The following is an 18306-nucleotide window of genomic DNA, read 5'->3' on the forward strand; positions in this document are numbered from 1 at the left end:
CAGTTTTCAAGTTGGTCCAAATCAGGATCTAAAATTATTATATTAAGTATTGTGCAATAGCAAGTTTTTTCAATTGCACAGTATTGCGCAATGTCAAGAAATATCTAATTGCACAATATTATGAAATAGCAAATTTTTTTTTAATTAGAGTTATCTTTCTTTGTCCAGAATAGTAAGCAAGAAATATCTAATTGCACAATATTGTGCAATAGCAAGAACTCCATTAGAAATTTTAATTGAGATTAGTTTTAGAATAAGGGAAAGGGGGATGTGATTAAAAAAATTGGGTTCAATTTTTCTCATTTGAAATTTCATAAATAAAAAGAAAATTTCTTCAAACATTTTTTTGAGAGGATTAATATTCAACAGCATAGTGAATTGCTCTAAGAGAAAATAAAAATTTTAAGTTCATTAGAACACATTCATTCTGTGTCAGAAACCTATGCTGTGTCAACTATTTAATCACAATCCAAATTTAGAGCTGAATCCAGCTTGAATGTTGTGTCCATACTTGCCCCAACCGTTCAGGGTTCAACCTCTGCGGTCGTATAAAGCTACGCCCTGCGGAGCATCTGGTTTTATATTTTTGTAAATTTGTTCTTGTCTTGAACATGCATGAAATACTTGTCACTGTACATTAAACAATCATCAATCAATCAATCAACCAATATAAGGTTGGTAAAAGGACTAACTTCTCTAAAAATTCTTTGTTTTTCTATACTGATATAACTGACCAACTTAGAATATATGAGTATACAGAAACCCTATTCTAAATATGAAGTTTGCTTGTAGGATTTTCGTATGCACATTTCCCGAGGTACAGAGAAAGCTGGTAGACCTATTATTCCATCAGAAGTATTAAATAGGATACTCAAGTACCTACCACAGTTACAGAACTTTAATGAAGATCTACTACATGACTTACAGGAGAGAGTCAATAACTGGTAGGGTTTGGCATAGTTGTAGAGTTTACAGAAGCATGACATAGCATTCCATCAGAATGGTCAACATTAAGGTTATGTTTTTTTTAACATCAATACATTTGTTAAACCATCATGGAATTTTACTAAAATTTGACAGAGGCTTCTTTATGATGAAAAGACAACCCACAGCAAAATTTTGAATACAAACTTTTCCATATTTTTCTGTCAGATAAAGGAAAATAGATTTTTGCAGTTAACATTATACCTCAGTCTTAGCTTAAAGTTTTTCAGACATCAGTAACTTTGTAAAACTTCCACATGATTTCTATAACACCTAGAAAGATGCTTTTTTATAATCCAGATATCAGTTCTTTCACATAACATCCAAAACTGCACAAAAATGCTACAATGAAGAGCAGCATTAATAGTATCATTCGTTTTCCATTGATGAATGTTTAAACATTTTTATTTTTTCAAAACCATAAGCATGTGTTGACTGTTGGTTTGTGATATAATTTAGAGGGATGACTACTTTACCTTGGAAAAAAATTTCCATCCTCAGATATCTAAGCATTGAAGGTAATAAATTTGGCATTGATTTATCTTTCTCTATGTTATTGAGTTTGTGTGGGGGGGGGGGGGGGGGGGGGGGGGGTCTGATAAAACATTGAAACTGTGAAACTCATTTACAGTAGCAGTTTGCTCTGAAATTTAAATGATATCCTGACAAAGCTGAAATTTTCAGATGTGATCCTGATGCTGAAAGGAGTAGGTCCGGTAAGGACTCATTTTGGCCTCAAATTTCAGTTTCATCTGACGAAAGATTTGACCACTTTTTAAACATTTAAGTGTCTATTTCACTTGATTCAATTAATTTATGTGAAAGATTTTAACTGATTTGGTCATTAAAAACGATCCTATTCAAGCTCAAATATGAAAAATCTCTCAAATATGCCAAAAAACGACACTTTTTAGATGGTTTTTGTCAAAAACGAAAGTGGCCGCATCCGTGTTCATCCACAACCTTTATATATGTTATGTATTATCATGAAATACAACTTACATTTCAATATTAAGGATGAACACGAATGCGGCCACTTTCTTTTTACACGGAAACCGTCTAAAATTTAACTAAAATGATAGAATTTTGAAGATTTCCGTAATTTAGCATGACTTAATAGTGCTACAACCCGATATATGTGCATTGTATTGTCAAAAACTGCCCATATGTATGTAGCAGAACCACTGAACTGTCCGATAAATAAGTAAAAGTTTACATTTTAACAATTTTGTAAAACTGTTATTTTTTGGGGCCAAAAAGGGGTCTTACCAGACCTACTCCTTTATAACATCAGATTTTTTTTCAAAACACACAAGGAAAAATTGTTACTGATTGCCTAGGATTATGATAAAGCATTATTCACTCATGGAAGAATGCTGTTCTATGATGAAAGTAAAATATAACAATCTTAACCTATTGATACATATATGAATTGAAATGACAAAAACTGAAAGCAAATTGATATATATTTAGCTATAAAATGTGAAAATGTTATTTCTATTTCAGGGAGAATTGTAAGAAAGTAGCTGATATTTTTGTGAAGAAGGGACCATTTTTGAAGATGTATACAGCATATATCACTGACTTTGAAGAAACTAACAGAGTTTTTGATGATGCTATTAAGAAGATTCCAACATTTCAACAAGTGGTCAAGGAATTTGAGGTAAAAATAATAAAACCATCTTGCATACGTACTAATTGTCTATAAAGTTACATGTAATTCTGTTGTATGGATGAAGAGAAGTTGCAATGACAAACTGTTGCAGATGTAAATTAAGGTCATATTCTATGTTCAAACGGTATAACTGCTTGAAAAAAGGAGTTGGGGTGACAAACTGTTGCAGTAGTATATTAAAGCCACAGTTCCAAGTTAAATGGGCATAAATTCCTATTGATATGCACATTTACTTAGTATGTCCTTGTTATCTAGAAAGTTTCAGGAAATTTTGTTGTTTGGTTTCAGAGGAGTTGGGATGACAAGAGCAGGAGTGACCAAAGGACACTGGTCAAAAAACAATATACCCTACTTCTATTTACATTATACCAACACATTCTCTTTTTTCCTTCAGATGTCTCCAAGATGTGCTAGTTTGGGAGTGAGGCATTATTTACTAAAACCAATACAGAGAATCCCACAGTATAAGCTTTTGTTACAAGGTATATTCACAAATGAAGAATTTTGTTAAAATTATTGTGTATGTTGATAGTAAGTAACATTAAAATTGAGGAAATGGGAAATATGTCAAAGAGACAACAAATGGGTCTTCAATGCAGCAAGAAAATCCTGCTCCTGATTTGGGACCAGCACAAAAATGTGTGATGGTTTAAACATGTTTTGTGAGATCTTTTAAAAACTCAACCTTGTTTAGGTTATCTTTTTTGCTAAAAATAAATAAATGAAATTTTAACAAAGGATCATCAAGAAAATTTAGATACATAATTTTTTTTTAAAAGAAATAATTTTAAAATGATTATTATTTGATATGAAGTTTGATTAAACAAATAGAACATGGATTTTCTTATTGTAGATTATCTAAAACATCTATCACCAGAATCAGAAGACTATGAAAACACAAAAAGTAAGTTTGATATTATATCTAGCATACTTAAAGGTAAATGTCTGTGGCATTAAAAAAAATTACCCTTTGTGTTTGCACTTACTATATACATTTAAGAATGAAAAGGGGGATTATTTCAAAGAGACAACAACCTGACCAAAATCAGATCTCAGGGAGCCACTTCAATACTCAATTGATAGGGGGTACTGCTGGGGTTCTGTTACACCACCCTTTTCATATAATTTAGATTTTAAAATTGTATACCTTTTTATATATGGTGTAGGTTAAAATGTTAAAATTTGTCCATATTGTTTGGGTTTAGTGTTGTGTGTAATGTAAAAGCTAAATACCAAATTGCCAACAGAGAGAAAATTGGTTGATAAAAAACACAGCTGGAAACATATGACAGACAAAATTATGGGAACTTTATTGACCTTATCATGTGTTTCTGATAGTTTCACAACCTATTCACAGATTTTTAAGTTTGAAAAGGTGACCTATTTCAGCTTTACATCCTTTCATAGTGTATATATAGAAAATGGACCCCCAAGGATCAGATAGCAGCCAATTGCCACCAATGGGTCTTCAATGCAGTGGTGAAAATCCAACAGTTGATTATTGAATGAAAAAGAGATATACAGGTATACCCTGGTTCATAGCAGGAGGATCCTTGGGGCCCCGGTAGACAATTTTTGGTTGATTATATAGGGAATCGCTGAAGAATTACTGAAGCAGGCCCTCCTTAGATCTGCCACTGCATGGCAATGAGACGGTAACCACACTCATCCTCTCCTTTTAATATCCATGAAATAAAGTTGCAGAAAAATCAAAATAAATATCTGTATAGAAATAAGTAGAGGTTGCCCTCATTTGTACAAAATATGTATCATACTATAAAATGAAATGGTATTTTTTTCCATTGTAGTTGCATTGCATATTGTGAGTGAAGTTGCTGACCATGCTAACAGCAGTATGAGACAAGGGGTAGGTTTTATTATTGACATCATAACTCAATAGTTAACTTACAGCTTCATAATAAGTTGAATATAGATTCTCATTTTAGTTTTTTTTGTTTTCCTATATACTTGAATGCAAAAAGAAATGAAAAATAACCTGAGTTATCTCCCATTTCCCACTGAAAATATCATATAAAACAGTGGAATTAGATGTTATATCTTTTGTTTAAAAAAACTTGAATTTCATCAAAAATGTTCAAGGTTTGTTTTTTTTAATTATATAATACAGATATAATATATGGTGATATGAATTGAATGGATATAATAATGTTATAGACTTTATGCCCCCTCCCCCTTTTATGCAACAAAAACTGTAAATGGCATCATACAAAAGATTGTTTTCACATGAAACAAACAGTTCTATACAAATTATTTTTTTGGTGTGTAAAAGCCTTGATATGTTATATTATTTATCTTGTTGATTAAAAAAACTTACATTTCAGGACCAAGTACAAAAAATGTTAGAAATACAGAAAAGTTTAGAGGGACAGTTTGAAGTAATCAAGCCTGGAAGGGTAAGTTTCTTGATAGATATTGAAGGTTGACGATATAAAAATATTGTTCAGTTTGATATTTTTAGGTGGTTTTGGATACAACCAAAATCTTGTCTACAGGTGCAAAACAGTCTGTGTTGACCTGTATAAATATATGATCTATTGTAAAAAGAATAACCTAAAATTAAGTCTTATTTTGGAAGTAATTGGCTGTCCAACATATTTGTTTTTGATTTATTTATAATGACTTTAATCATGTTCCTTTTAATCTGTATAATTACAGGATTTGATAAAGAAAGGAGAACTCATGAAATTGTCCAGAAAAGAAATGCAACCAAGGATGTTCTTTTTGGTAAGTTGTCCCATTGTTATGTAAGGATTAATTTCCTTGGCCTTTTTATACATACATGTCAATATTAATCCAGATTTGTCAGATTTCACATTTAGTTTGTTTCATTCATGGACATTTGGTAGTTGAGAAATATAAAAAAGTAATGGGGGTATATAACCCAAAAGTACTGTAAAACCCTAAAAGTCACTGTGACCTATATAAAATGCTTTCATGACAATTCATGCCTCATTCACACATACATTTAATTTGAATTGAATTCAAATCGAATGCAAATTGAATTCGCTAATCACATTCACACACTCTTCTTTTATAACTCAAATTGATTCAAATTGGCTAATTCTAATTAACTAATTAACTAATTCGCATTAGAAATACGTGTTTTGTTAATACGAATTAAAAGTAAACGTCGTTAGGACAGTAAAGCGAATTTGACGTGCATCGCAATTCGAATTAGAATTGACGTTTGGACGTTAAACGTTTGGAATGTGAATCAAATTGGAATTACGTGTGAACTCAGCATTATAATACTCTGCTTGTTCTCTTTACTGTATACCAACTCAATTTCCAATTTCGCAAGATAATTTTATTTTTGCCACTTTCTAGCTATGTTAGACCTGTGTTCATATAGATAAATTCAAGTTTCAATTGTTTGTGTTCGATTTCTACAAAAGTAAAAACAAAATAATTGTCACAATATGAAATGGTTTGAAGTAGAGTGTCTTAATACAGCACACAATTTCAAATAATGAATAAAATTCAAAGAATACTTTATATATCATTGACTATTTGTATTTTCAGTTTAATGATGTGCTGTTATACACTACACCAACACCGACTGGGGGATACAGACTGAACAATGTATTAACATTGAGTGGTATGAAGGTACCTATCATTAGAGATTCTTTATTAAAACAATGTATTAACATTGAGTGGTATGAAGGTACCTATCATTAGAGATTCTTTATTAAAACAATGTGTTAACATTGAGTGGTATGAAGGTACCTATCATTAGAGATTCTTTATTAAAACAATGTATTAACATTGAGTGGTATGAAGGTACCTATCATTAGAGATTCTTTATTAAAACAATGTATTAACATTGAGTGGTATGAAGGTACCTATCATTAGAAATTCTTATTAAATCAAATTGTCAATCTAATTACACATTGAAAAAAAAACTTACATAGTCTTGCACAGTTAACTCCTTGTGAAAACATAAAAAATAGTTGAAATATTATGAAGAAAATAATTGATAATATGAATATCATTGAAATATGTTTTATATTTTAAAAAAATTGTGACAGTATTAACTTATGAATGAACAGTAGACAACCTCTTTTAGTACCACTTCTTTGGCTTTGAAATAATTCTTTCTAATATCTGTTAAGTGGCCTAGTTGTTTTAAATAGTTCAATTATTGTTTCCCTGGACTGCAACTTCCAGATGATTTCAACTCAAATCAACAAGATGTGTTAAAGATACAGTAATGATTGTTTATGCTGCATGTAATCTTTTCAGATAACTTTACCAGCCTCAAAAGAATATAATACAGAATTTAACATTGTCACAGTACAAAGATCATTTACAGTAGAAGCCAGGTAAGGGGGAAAACAGATAGAAACATACTTATAAAAGAATGGAGATATGGTATGATTGTAAAGAAGAACACTAATAATTGTAGCCTTGCTTTCAAAAATGAGCAAAATCTGTACTGTACATTAAGCTTTTTAAGGCTGTGGGAAAACAATATATAAAAGTCATGCCAAAAAAATTTACAAAACACTACATAAAAGAAAGAAAAAATGCCCTCAGAATAAGCATGTTTCGGAAAAATTGTACTTGTGTGAATATTTCATTTTGCCTGATAATAATGATCAGGTTTAAGTTTCACTAGAATTAGTTCAATTTGTATCTATATCATTTAATTTTGAAGCAAGTAAATGTAATGAAGAATATCTTTAGTGTTTGCATATGTATATATATTTTTGGGAAAGCTGTGTCTTGAGAGGAAAGTTGTCTGCAGATCAATACAAATATTTATTCAGAAGGTTGAATTAACTCCTTGTTGGAAAACTGCATTTTACAATAACAAGTTAACAATAACTAAATACTTGATGGTACATTATTTATTTATTTTAGTTCTGAAAAAGATAGAGATGAATGGGTAACATCCTTGAAGAATACCATAGATGATTACACTCAGAGGAAAAATACCTTTGAAACTGTCAGAGCTGGTAACCAGGTACGTCAAACAAATAGTTTATGTCCAGATTTTTATGTATGAATGGGGTCAGAAAGTTAAGTAAATTGATGTCATTTAATTTTAAAATGTGAGACACATCCAAACAAATTTACAGTGTAAATATTTACTCTGAAAGCTTCATGGGATAACATGGTTTCCCTTGAATTAGAAATGATGTCCACTTCTGGAACTTGCTCACCAAAAATAGGCAATTTTTCAATTGTCTCGTGATCCTCAATAATTTGTTTTTTGTATATTAAATATTATGAAATATTTTCACAATGTTTGTTCGTTAATTTACAAGTATTTAATATACAAACATATTCCACTTTCATTGATATGTGGATGGGTGTATAATGTGCTCCGAGCATGGCTGTGTTTTCCCTCTCCTGAAAATCACAAATAAAATTTGTTTTCAACAGAAAAAAAGACTGAACAAAGTACGATAACTTATAACTATTTTAGTGTCCAATTGTACAGCATTTCAAATTAATGTTCTCATTGAATGAATTAATTGTGAAAAGATCATTATATGAGATTTGGATGAAGCTCATTTTGAAAATCATATTTTTTTTTCTTTATTATAATTTATTTCATGTCTTTTTTAAGATTTAAATTTTGTTTTTGAACAGATGGAACAAATATATGAAGTATGTAAACAAAAGTATGCTTATTTACATGTAAACAAACTCTGTATCCTGGCTTAGAAGTATTCCGCACCTAGATTTATACCTAAAAACATTGCTTTTTAGTTCACCTGACAAAGACCATATATGCTATTGCTATATTCATTTCTTTAAACATTCATCATTCATTCAACATTCTTATCTATAAAAGTTTCACCCATCATTTAAAAGCTAGCGATCGAAGAAAATATTTACTACCATAGAAGTATTATTCTATGGATCTTTTCTTGCTAATTAGTAACAAGAAATGCTATAATCATGCTATGGTATTATGGCTATACATTAAACCATTTTCATCGCATCAACTTATGTAATTGCATAAAAACAGTTATATAACCAAGAGCTTACATATAATGAGACTTGTTTTGTTCTAGGTGGAAACAAATGATCAGGTATTCTTGTCAGATGCTCATTGGGTAGTCTGTGTCACATGATGTAGTGTATTCAAACATGGCAACCTACTTTCCTATGTTAGGTTTCTTTCACCCTGTTTTTTCCACTTGTAAAAATATAGCCGAATAAAGGTGTTGGCATAATAGGCACATTCTAGAATATGTCTGTTTTTAATGGACAAATGATTGCACCATGTAAAAATCAAAATATGAAGATGTCATTAGAATAGTTCTGACACTCTTTTTGTGTTCAACAAATTAACCTGCTACTTGTTTCTTTCTATGTCTATTGCACCCATCACTTCATTCTTTGAACAACTGCAACAGTTTTCACAGTAGTAATAAAGTATACGTCACCAATAACTAGGTCATGTTGCTGTGATCTGTCTGTCTATGTTTTCTGTAACTGATTTACGGGGATAACCAAAATTATCTCCCTTTGCTTAGCCTTTATCAAGCTGTTCAATAAATCACAGCTTTGAGACATAAGCAGAAATTATCAACAATATCACAATAACTGAGGTTATGTTTTCAGTGATGTGTACTCTCGCCAAAATGTTTCATGTTGGGACTCCCGGCTGGTATTTTATGGTATCAATTGTAGACAATCTAACGATATATATGAATTGGACATGTTTTTTAGAAATGTGACATCTAATTCGTTCCTTAGCTTTAATGTTTGTTAGTGTTGTGCTAATATGGTATTTAAACCAGTTATATTAGTTGATGAGGTTTTGGGAATTATATGGTTATGGGATTCTAAAGTAAAGTATAACTTATTTTTAAAGTGAGGTCATTGATATATTTCCAACAATTGATTTTGATCCATCATTTAGCTTATTTTGTCATATCTGATTAGTTATTCACACTATTTTCAACAAAAATGATTTATTCATACAAAAATTATCATTAATCAGTCACATATCTACATCTTGTTTAAACGATTTTCATATTCTACAGAAAATTTCATTTGGTTGTCCAATTACGATATTATATTTTTTTGTTTCGTCACTCAAGAGTAATAGTACTTGATTGATTGAAAATATCATTTATGCAGTTTCCATGCAACAAGTTGAGACCTGTTCAACAAACTCTTTAAATTTTATTATGTTATCAAATTTTATTATGTTATGTTTATCAAACTTAATTTGTGAATATACCAAATTTTAATATATTATGATACTGATGACAAAATGCAGGTCAAGAAGAGCAAAGATTTTCACTTTTGCATTCTTTGTTTAATTGATTTTGGTAAAAAGCACTGTATGATGTTCTGGTGTAATAAGTTGAAAACCATTGAACCATTTCTCTTCAAATGTTGGTACATTGTTACTAACAACAAAAAGAAAGGTACCTGAACAACTTGTTGGCCATGTGGTCTATTAAAAATAATTCCTCTTATGTAATCATTTACCTGTCAACACAGGGGTTGTGATATTGAGTCCTGCTTGATACAGATGGTCAACTCCTATCTTGATTTACTAAGATTGCCAATTTCACTGCAAAAGGTCATCTATCAGTCATAAAGGAAGAAAAAATCCAATTCGACAATTTTCACTTTTGCCGTATAGGAGTTACCGATGGACCTTTATTGCCTTAACAATTACACTAATAAATGTAATTAAAACCTGGTTTGCCCTCATTTTGACTGCCTCTGATTTTGTGATTAATTTGTCTTACTATCACTACCTTTGTGTGTGTGGCATCAAATAATTTATAATGAGTGGCTCTTATAATTAAATGGAAGGTATTGTGGGTAAAGGTTTACTTTGAACTTACATTATCATCGAAATACAAATGTTCCTAAGGCTTATATTAGAAAATGTTTAAACAGTCATATCAATTAGCAACAAATAAATTTTAACAAACTAAATCTGTTGAAAAAGGTAACTTAGTGAATTAGTTAAATTCACAGTAAATGAGAAATACAATCTTATTTATTGTGGAAGATATCTTTTATATAAAATTAGGCATTTTGATTTTTTTAATTTGATAGTCAAAAATTGAATGCCTGAATTTTTGTTTGTAAAAAAATTTGCATTGATTTTTTATGTATTAATTTAGCTTATTTTATTTTAATTTCATTTTTTGATTGATTTAAAAAAAAAAGTGTAATTACCAACACATTGATATCAGTTCTTATTTTTCAGTCTTTTTATGACAAAGATTTTGTTCTTGGTTCCAAGGCACCAATATGGATACCCGATGCTCGTGTAACAATGTGTATGTTATGTACATGTGAGTTCTCTGTCGCATGGAGAAGACATCATTGTCGATCTTGTGGAAGAGTAAGATAATATTTTGAATTTAATACATGTCATTATAATGTTTTACACTGCAGACACAGATTTCTTTTGAAAAAAAGTGAAGTATGCCAAATTTAGTCATAGAAGTTTGATAATGAAGTTGTTTATAACATATATAGGGACTTTTATAGGGAGATAGTATCTTCTTTGAGATGTGAAGTCTTTTAAGTATCTTGAATTTCAGACATTTTTGGCAAACATGCATATAATGTATGGAAAAAAAAAATCTTGTTAAACCTATTCTATGACCAGAAAATGTATAAAATATAATCAAGTTATCAATTCTAAAGTGCTGATGTGGCTGAAAGCAATCATCAATCATAACCCAACAACATGATAAAGACTACATAGACAGTGTTAAAATATTGTTTGGTTTAAGGATGTACTTAGGTGATCTTAGGTAAAATGACCAAATGAAGAATTCGAAATTGATACTGGAAGAGTATTAGTTATATATTGATAGGTCATGGAGCTCCTTTTCGAGATTCTTGATCTATAAAATATGGCAGGAAATGACTGACTCTGACTTTTACCTTATATTTGCATTGGTAATATTTGGGTCTCAAATCAAAAGAAAGAAACTCAAGAGTCTGTGTCAAATGACCTTTTATGAGTTTTTTAAAAGTCTTATGTTAAAAGATAAATAGGTGTTATGGGACAAAATATTTTACATTGAGTCTGAGGAAAAACACCAAGCAAGGAATTCAAAGATTTGCCACTGATTCCAAAACCTCACCTAAGTTCATCCTTAAAGTTTTGAATGTTTTGTTGTATATTTCAGGTGATTTGCTCAACTTGCTCAGATAACAGAGCCCCATTAGAATACCTAAGAAACAAACCAGCTAGAGTTTGTAATGAGTGCTTCCACACACTTAAAACAGGTAAAATACACAAAAAAAACTTATACATGCTTTATACCACTTCCTGTCCAATCTTTCCAGAATGTTATTACAAATGTATTGGTAAAGGATAGCATTTTCAAGTACAACATTTACCTGTTATTTACTGACAAATGGACTTACTTTTTTGTAGTCTGAGATTAAATTTTTAAGGCATCTATAACTTTGTAAAACTTTCATGTTATGTTATGAACCTAGGACAGAAGCATCTTCAAGATAAAACAAAACAAGATTTTTATTGATTACTGATGTAGACTGTATTTGGTAGGCGACATTTCACTTTTACACTGACAGCAACAATCATGTGAGACACAGGGCTCTGCCAAACTTTTAACTAGTTATATATATATGTATTTTTTTCACATGACAGATTTTCAAGACAAGGTAGAGACTGGGAATGTAACTGAAGGTATGAGAGAGGACATAGATGGATCAGTATTGAGTCTCAGCAGTATAAAGGAAAGATTTCAACAAATCAGGAGAAGTGCAAGATTTTCTACTAAAGTCAAAAGACCAAAAAGATTGATTGAGGTGATTATATCATAATGCTTTTAGGAGTCAGCGTAATATGAAAAATTCAAGATAGGTACATTTTTTACCTTGCTCTAGTGGCCTTAGTATTAACAATCATCAAAAGTGGTTTTCAACATTGCAGCTTTGTCATTCAGAATTTTTATCGAATCCAAAAACAATTAGTAACTGGTTCTGCAGAACACTACTAGTATGACTTGCCTGAGACTGCTATCATTAATGTAAAAAGTATCATGTTGATTGCAATACAGAAAATCAAATTAAAAACAAAATTGGTCAGGTGCTATCTCTTGTTTGCTATTCTAAGACATTGCCTGAGAATATTGGAAGCGAAAGTTTTGGTAGGCAGTGACTACTAGCTGACGAAAATGTACTTTGCTGTGTGTTGAACGTGTGACTGGCTTGTACAGACTGGTTCTCAAACGACTGTGGGTTGTGTGGTTTGGCTATGAGGTGTGTTGGAACAAACAGTATAGTTTCTGGGTTTAATGTGTGGGTTGTATATGAATCAATATGACAGGATTGCAGTGTTTAAAGTCCTCAAACAATGTTTGTTTTTGCACTAGTTTTTCAGAGTGTTGCAATGACTTCTTCTTCATCAAAATTTGAATTCTCCTTGGCTTCATCTGATCTTCGGAATAATCTTGTAACAGCTCTTCTGTTCCCCGATCAGACTGATTTCAATTAATCAAGATCCTGGTCACGGTACCATAAATATAGATGATAGTTAAGGCAACAATATAACAACAACTGTTCAGCCATTACATTTAATATGCAAGTACGTATTTCCGCCCAAGGCGACAATACATCGTCGACAATTTACATATACAATAGTTAGAACATTATGTTCCTGCCATAATCTCAACAAATAAAGAGAAGCTACTGTTCAAGCTTGATAAAATTTATTTAGGGTTTGACAGAGATTGTTATTCTGAATTGTACATCAACTTAACAAACATGACATGTATGTCAACAGTCTTTGACTTTTTTTTATTTGATCATTGGTGTTAGATATAAATCTTTCAACCAAAAATTTTGATACCAGAATTTTAAACTCCTGTGAGTATCAAAAATTATAATCAGAGAAATTTTATTTTCAATTCCAGGTTCATGCAAACAATCTGGACTGTAGTATGAGTGGATACCTGAAAGTTCTGAAAGGAAAGAAATGGAAAAAATTTTGGTTCTTACTAAAAGATAAAGTGTTGTATAAATTTAAGGCTAGTGAGGTAATATTTGTAAACGTATTGCCAAAACTTCAACTTAATCATAAGTAGATATAATACACCAATATGGCAGTTTAGACATGAAAAAAAATAATTGAGTTATCTTTCTTTTTGTACATAAAGTATTTCAGAAATTTTTGTGTGAACTGTTGAATAAGGAACAACAATGTTTAATTTGTGATTTCTGGAAATGTTGCATACAAAACTTTTCATCTAATTTTAGAGTGTAATTTACCGTATATATTTGGATATTATCATGTGTGTCTTATTTCGATTATTTCGCTGAAAACATATTACAATTAGTGAATAGTTAATAGTTATCAAAGGTACCAGGATATATAACAGTTTTTTAAAATGCTTTGTACAAGATGCATAGAAGAAGAATGATAACACAGGGAAGATTTATATGTGCCCCATCTAAAGCCCAAATGGCAATAATAACATGATATCCTGTACATTTCTCCAAACCTATTACATATCAATTTTAGCTATGATAAAGCATATAAAAGATGTCTACAACATCTGATAAAGATTTGTCAGATAAAGTGGTGATTAAATCTAGCTTGTTGACTTATGTTACATTCATTTATAGAGTTATTCATGAAGATTATCATAAACTTATACAATCAAAATTGAATGGATAGTTTCATTATTTTTTATTGGATACTATTCAGATTTTTTTAGTGTATTTAATGAATTTAATCTAAAATTAAGGACATCCCTCCCTCACTTAGAAAAAACTGACACAACGTACAATAAACATGACATTTGTGATTCGGACACTTTTATATTCCTGTATACAATGAAGTATAATATTGTTACAGGATGTAGCTGCCAAAGAATCAATGGCTGTTATTGGTTATGAAGTTATTAAAGTTTCGGAGGTAAGAAAATGAACTTTTAAATCTATGTAAAAGACCTTCTTTATAAAAACCACCTTTGTATTTGTATTACATCAGTCATACTGGTTTATGCCTGCCAATCTGTCCCATAAATTTTGTGTCCCACTTTTTCAGGAACTATGAATCACAGGTTCCTGATATATTGTATCAAGCATCATGTGAGCATGCTCTATTTAGTATTGTGTGATGCATTTCCAATTTCATCAATCATATGCTTCCTGGAGGGGGGAAAGGACATTTATCAGGACTCCGGGGTCGAGTGTTTTTAAGCTCGGGATTTCAGGATTGACCTGTTCGGGATCCAGGAATTCTTTTTTTTTCGGATTTCTGGACCCTCTCCTATCCCCCCTCTTCCTGATTATCTAGAATTAGATATTCTTACACAAAATGGCTCATTTATTATGTTCTTATCAGAAAAAAATACAAATCAGATTTTCCAAAAATTTGATATCAAACTTGATGTAATCATGCTTAACTGTGTGATTATAAACTCAAGATTCATTCTTCATCTACATCTTGTTTACTTTCTTCATCTACTTCTTATTTACTGAATACTTTTGTTTTGCTGCATTTTTCTCAAGAACTACAAATTAAGACATTTAAAACATTAGGAATCTAATATTATGTAGGTTATACTGTGTTTTTTACATCCATCACTCTTCAACATTTTATTAATTGTATCATCAGTGACCAATAGTTCATATTGTTCTTAATCCAATCTTAAAAGGCTTTCATCTTACTTCTTATATGATTTTGCAAAGTGGAGAAGCAGTATCAAAGTCTTTACTTTTATTAGACCTGTGATCATGCTGAAACCTCTGGACAGTATATTTCTTCAAAGCAGCAAAGAAGGTAAACATAAGAGATTGGACAGTTTCAAAACATCATTTTTTTTTTCTTTCTGTAATTTAAATTTTATTATAAGCACTTTAACTGCTTTTGATCAAGAAATGCAGGTGTAAAAAAAGTTAATATTTGTATTTTAGAATTTTGAAGGTGTTGCAGCCAATCTTGTATTCCAATTAAGCCATAAGAATCAGTCGCCATTTGTGTTCCAAACAGATAATGCATCTTCTACAGACAGGTTAGTATGGAAGCAACTGTCTTTCATTCAAATGGCAAGGGATATATATGTTTAAAGTATTTTATTATTAAAGGGAGTTCGCTTCTCAGTTACAAAATAATTAACTTTTCAAAACACTAGTTTATTTTGATAAGTGATTAATTAAGAAATCAAAAGAGCAAAAAAAATATAGGTCAATGTGCTTTTTTCAAGATATTAGCCATTCAAATTTTAGCGGGTAAATATTCTCTCTTGATTTTCATAGCTTTATCATTTACAAATTTAAGTTCTCAAAAACTATTAAAAAATAATAAAAAATTTATAAGACTTTTACAGATGGCTTATCAATATACATGTAAAAGATTTATAAAAAGAAAAATAGGGGTAAATGGGCATTTTTTTAAGACAAACAAATGGATGAAACCAGAGGATTCTGAAAATCTTACAAAAATTCCAAAACACAACAAGCAAACTCCCTTAAAAATGTGCTTGAAAAATTCACTTTAAAATATTGTATTCAAGATTGTGAGCTAGCATTTTAAATTAAAAGGCTTGCTGACTATGCTGTTTGCAGCTCATATTTAATCTTTAATCAAATTAACACATACATGTATATTAATTTAAATAATAATTGTTTTGAAAATGAAAAATCCCAACTAAAAATGGCTTATTTGTCTCTATAATGTTGTATCTTTGATGTCTTTTTTTAGATGGATAAAAGCAATGGAAGAAGCAGTTCAAGGTTAAAGAGTTATCTCCCATGGTGAAAAGATTGTTAAATCTCATACGAAATATCAAGTTTTTGACCATCTCATTTGCCCCTGTCATAATTTATTTTTGTATTTATTTATTATGTCTATACATTAAAGGTGCCATACATTTTTAAATGAAAATCGTAGTTTTATAGATATTTGGCTTTATTTTAAAATATTATTTACTGTAGTGTTACATCCTGGTTTTTTCTTTTCTTTTCTTTGATTTAACTACTTTCAGTAAGAATTATACCTTAAGAATAATACCTTAAGAATTATACCTTCTAATAAACACAAGACACAAGTTAGTTGAACTTGTTTGCTTTCTGTTTGTAGTAGTTATTTTGTAGTTTAATACAAGGCATTAATGCCTTCTACATTTTCTATCAGAATGAGTCAACCCCCCTCAAAGACTCTGTTATGTTAATATAAATGTTATTTTCTTTTGTTACTATATTTATAAACAATGGTTGTATTATTGTTTTAGTAGCCCTATAATTGGGTTTACTGTTAATGTGCAATTTGATTAAGTTTTTATCACTTAAATGTGATTTTGTTATACATATTATTACTTACATACTTTATCCTGTATTGAATCAACATTCAGAGATTAAATTAGATATAGAATGGAATTACAAGATACACATTATTATGAATTATAGCCACTTATCATTTATTACTAAATGAGTTTTGAATTGGTATATTATAATAAACAATGCAATACACGAGGTTTTATTCGAGGATTTGTATAATTATAAATAACTCATTATTGGAAATAATATTTAAATTTACAATTAATTAGATACTGTGAAAATATATATATTCATTAGACACAGTTTATTTTTTTCTGGATAAAGTGCATATTTTTTTTGCTCCTTAAAATTTACAATTTAAACTGATCACTAGTTATACTGTATTATAAGTGATTTTCATATCAAGATTATTTGTTAAGAATTGCTATTTAATCAGCTGCTCTTACATACTTGCATTCATCATTTAATTGAAAATTTGTTGGTAAAGGGCGCTTTATTTCACTGTTTTGATGAGCAATAGAATCCATGAAAATTAGTCATCTTTGAATAATAATATTTGCATCATACTATATTTGGCAGCAGATATCTATTTATATATAACTTCATATAAGATAAAGAGATAATGACCAGCTTTATAAAAAACTATGTATGGTTTTTATCAAAAACCTAAAAATTTCTAAAAATGTATATTTTTATATTGTTTATTGCATTACATCAAAACTTGGTTGTTGCCATGGATATTTTAAAGACATAATCAAGAGTTGGTTGCAAACATATCCTGGTAAATATTTTTTTGAATTTTCACAATGCTGTCAATAAATCATGCGTTACCTATTGCTGATATGCGAGAAACAAAATCAATCATGCATTACCTATTGCTGATATGTGAGAAACAGATCATTTTTTTTGGAGCAAGAAAAACATCCTTGTTTGTCATTTTATACAATGTACCAAATGTTCAACAATATGAGGCAGTCTGTATACGTCAACTATCATTTTTTCTAAAAAAAAAATTCAAAATGCTTTTTGTACATCTCCACATGAAGTTGTTTGTATTTATTGATTCTGTCTGATAGTTCTATGTTACCTATATATTTTGTATCTGCAGGCCAGATGCATTAAAGGATCTGTCTTTATACATGTACTTTTTTCATCACTGTTATTCTGATCTTTCTATCTCCACAGCATTTCTTTATTTTATCTCCACAACATTGTGGAATGTCTGTATTTCACAAAACGAAGCAAATCTTAATTTTCTTTTATCACTTATTTTTCAACTTTAGGTTTAAATATTTGTGAGGGAAAAAAAATTTTTTTACACTTTCATGAGCATCTTCTCCACACAATTTATATTTATATTTCAGATACAG

At 30.1% G+C, this 18306-nt stretch overlaps 1 protein-coding gene across 5 annotated transcripts in view; it reads left to right on the plus strand.

Annotated features, from left to right (window-relative positions):
• Positions 1–18074, plus strand: part of LOC134691282 (FYVE, RhoGEF and PH domain-containing protein 6-like) — a 42581-nt gene extending 24507 nt beyond the window's left edge. For 3 of the 5 annotated variants that reach the window (XM_063551750.1, XM_063551754.1, XM_063551723.1), the window contains exons 6-23: positions 793–944; positions 2491–2647; positions 3054–3141; positions 3513–3563; positions 4468–4526; positions 5002–5073; positions 5336–5404; positions 6203–6286; positions 6923–7002; positions 7544–7646; positions 8279–8296; positions 10875–11012; positions 11812–11911; positions 12300–12460; positions 13567–13689; positions 14511–14570; positions 15575–15672; positions 16362–18074. In XM_063551750.1, coding sequence (XP_063407820.1) covers positions 793–944; positions 2491–2647; positions 3054–3141; positions 3513–3563; positions 4468–4526; positions 5002–5073; positions 5336–5404; positions 6203–6286; positions 6923–7002; positions 7544–7646; positions 8279–8296; positions 10875–11012; positions 11812–11911; positions 12300–12460; positions 13567–13689; positions 14511–14570; positions 15575–15672; positions 16362–16398 — 1650 coding nt within the window. In that variant the 3' untranslated portion in view covers positions 16399–18074. Of the gene's footprint in view, positions 1–792; positions 945–2490; positions 2648–3053; positions 3142–3512; positions 3564–4467; positions 4527–5001; positions 5074–5335; positions 5405–6202; positions 6287–6922; positions 7003–7543; positions 7647–8278; positions 8297–8706; positions 8725–10874; positions 11013–11811; positions 11912–12299; positions 12461–13566; positions 13690–14510; positions 14571–15574; positions 15673–16361 lie in introns of all 5 variants that reach the window. The other 2 variants (XM_063551732.1, XM_063551742.1) reach the window with 2 other exon arrangements.
• The last annotated feature ends 232 nt before the right edge of the window (positions 18075–18306 follow it).

Source organism: Mytilus trossulus, chromosome 1, assembly GCF_036588685.1.
Source record: "Mytilus trossulus isolate FHL-02 chromosome 1, PNRI_Mtr1.1.1.hap1, whole genome shotgun sequence".
NCBI classification, from domain to species: domain Eukaryota; kingdom Metazoa; phylum Mollusca; class Bivalvia; order Mytilida; family Mytilidae; genus Mytilus; species Mytilus trossulus.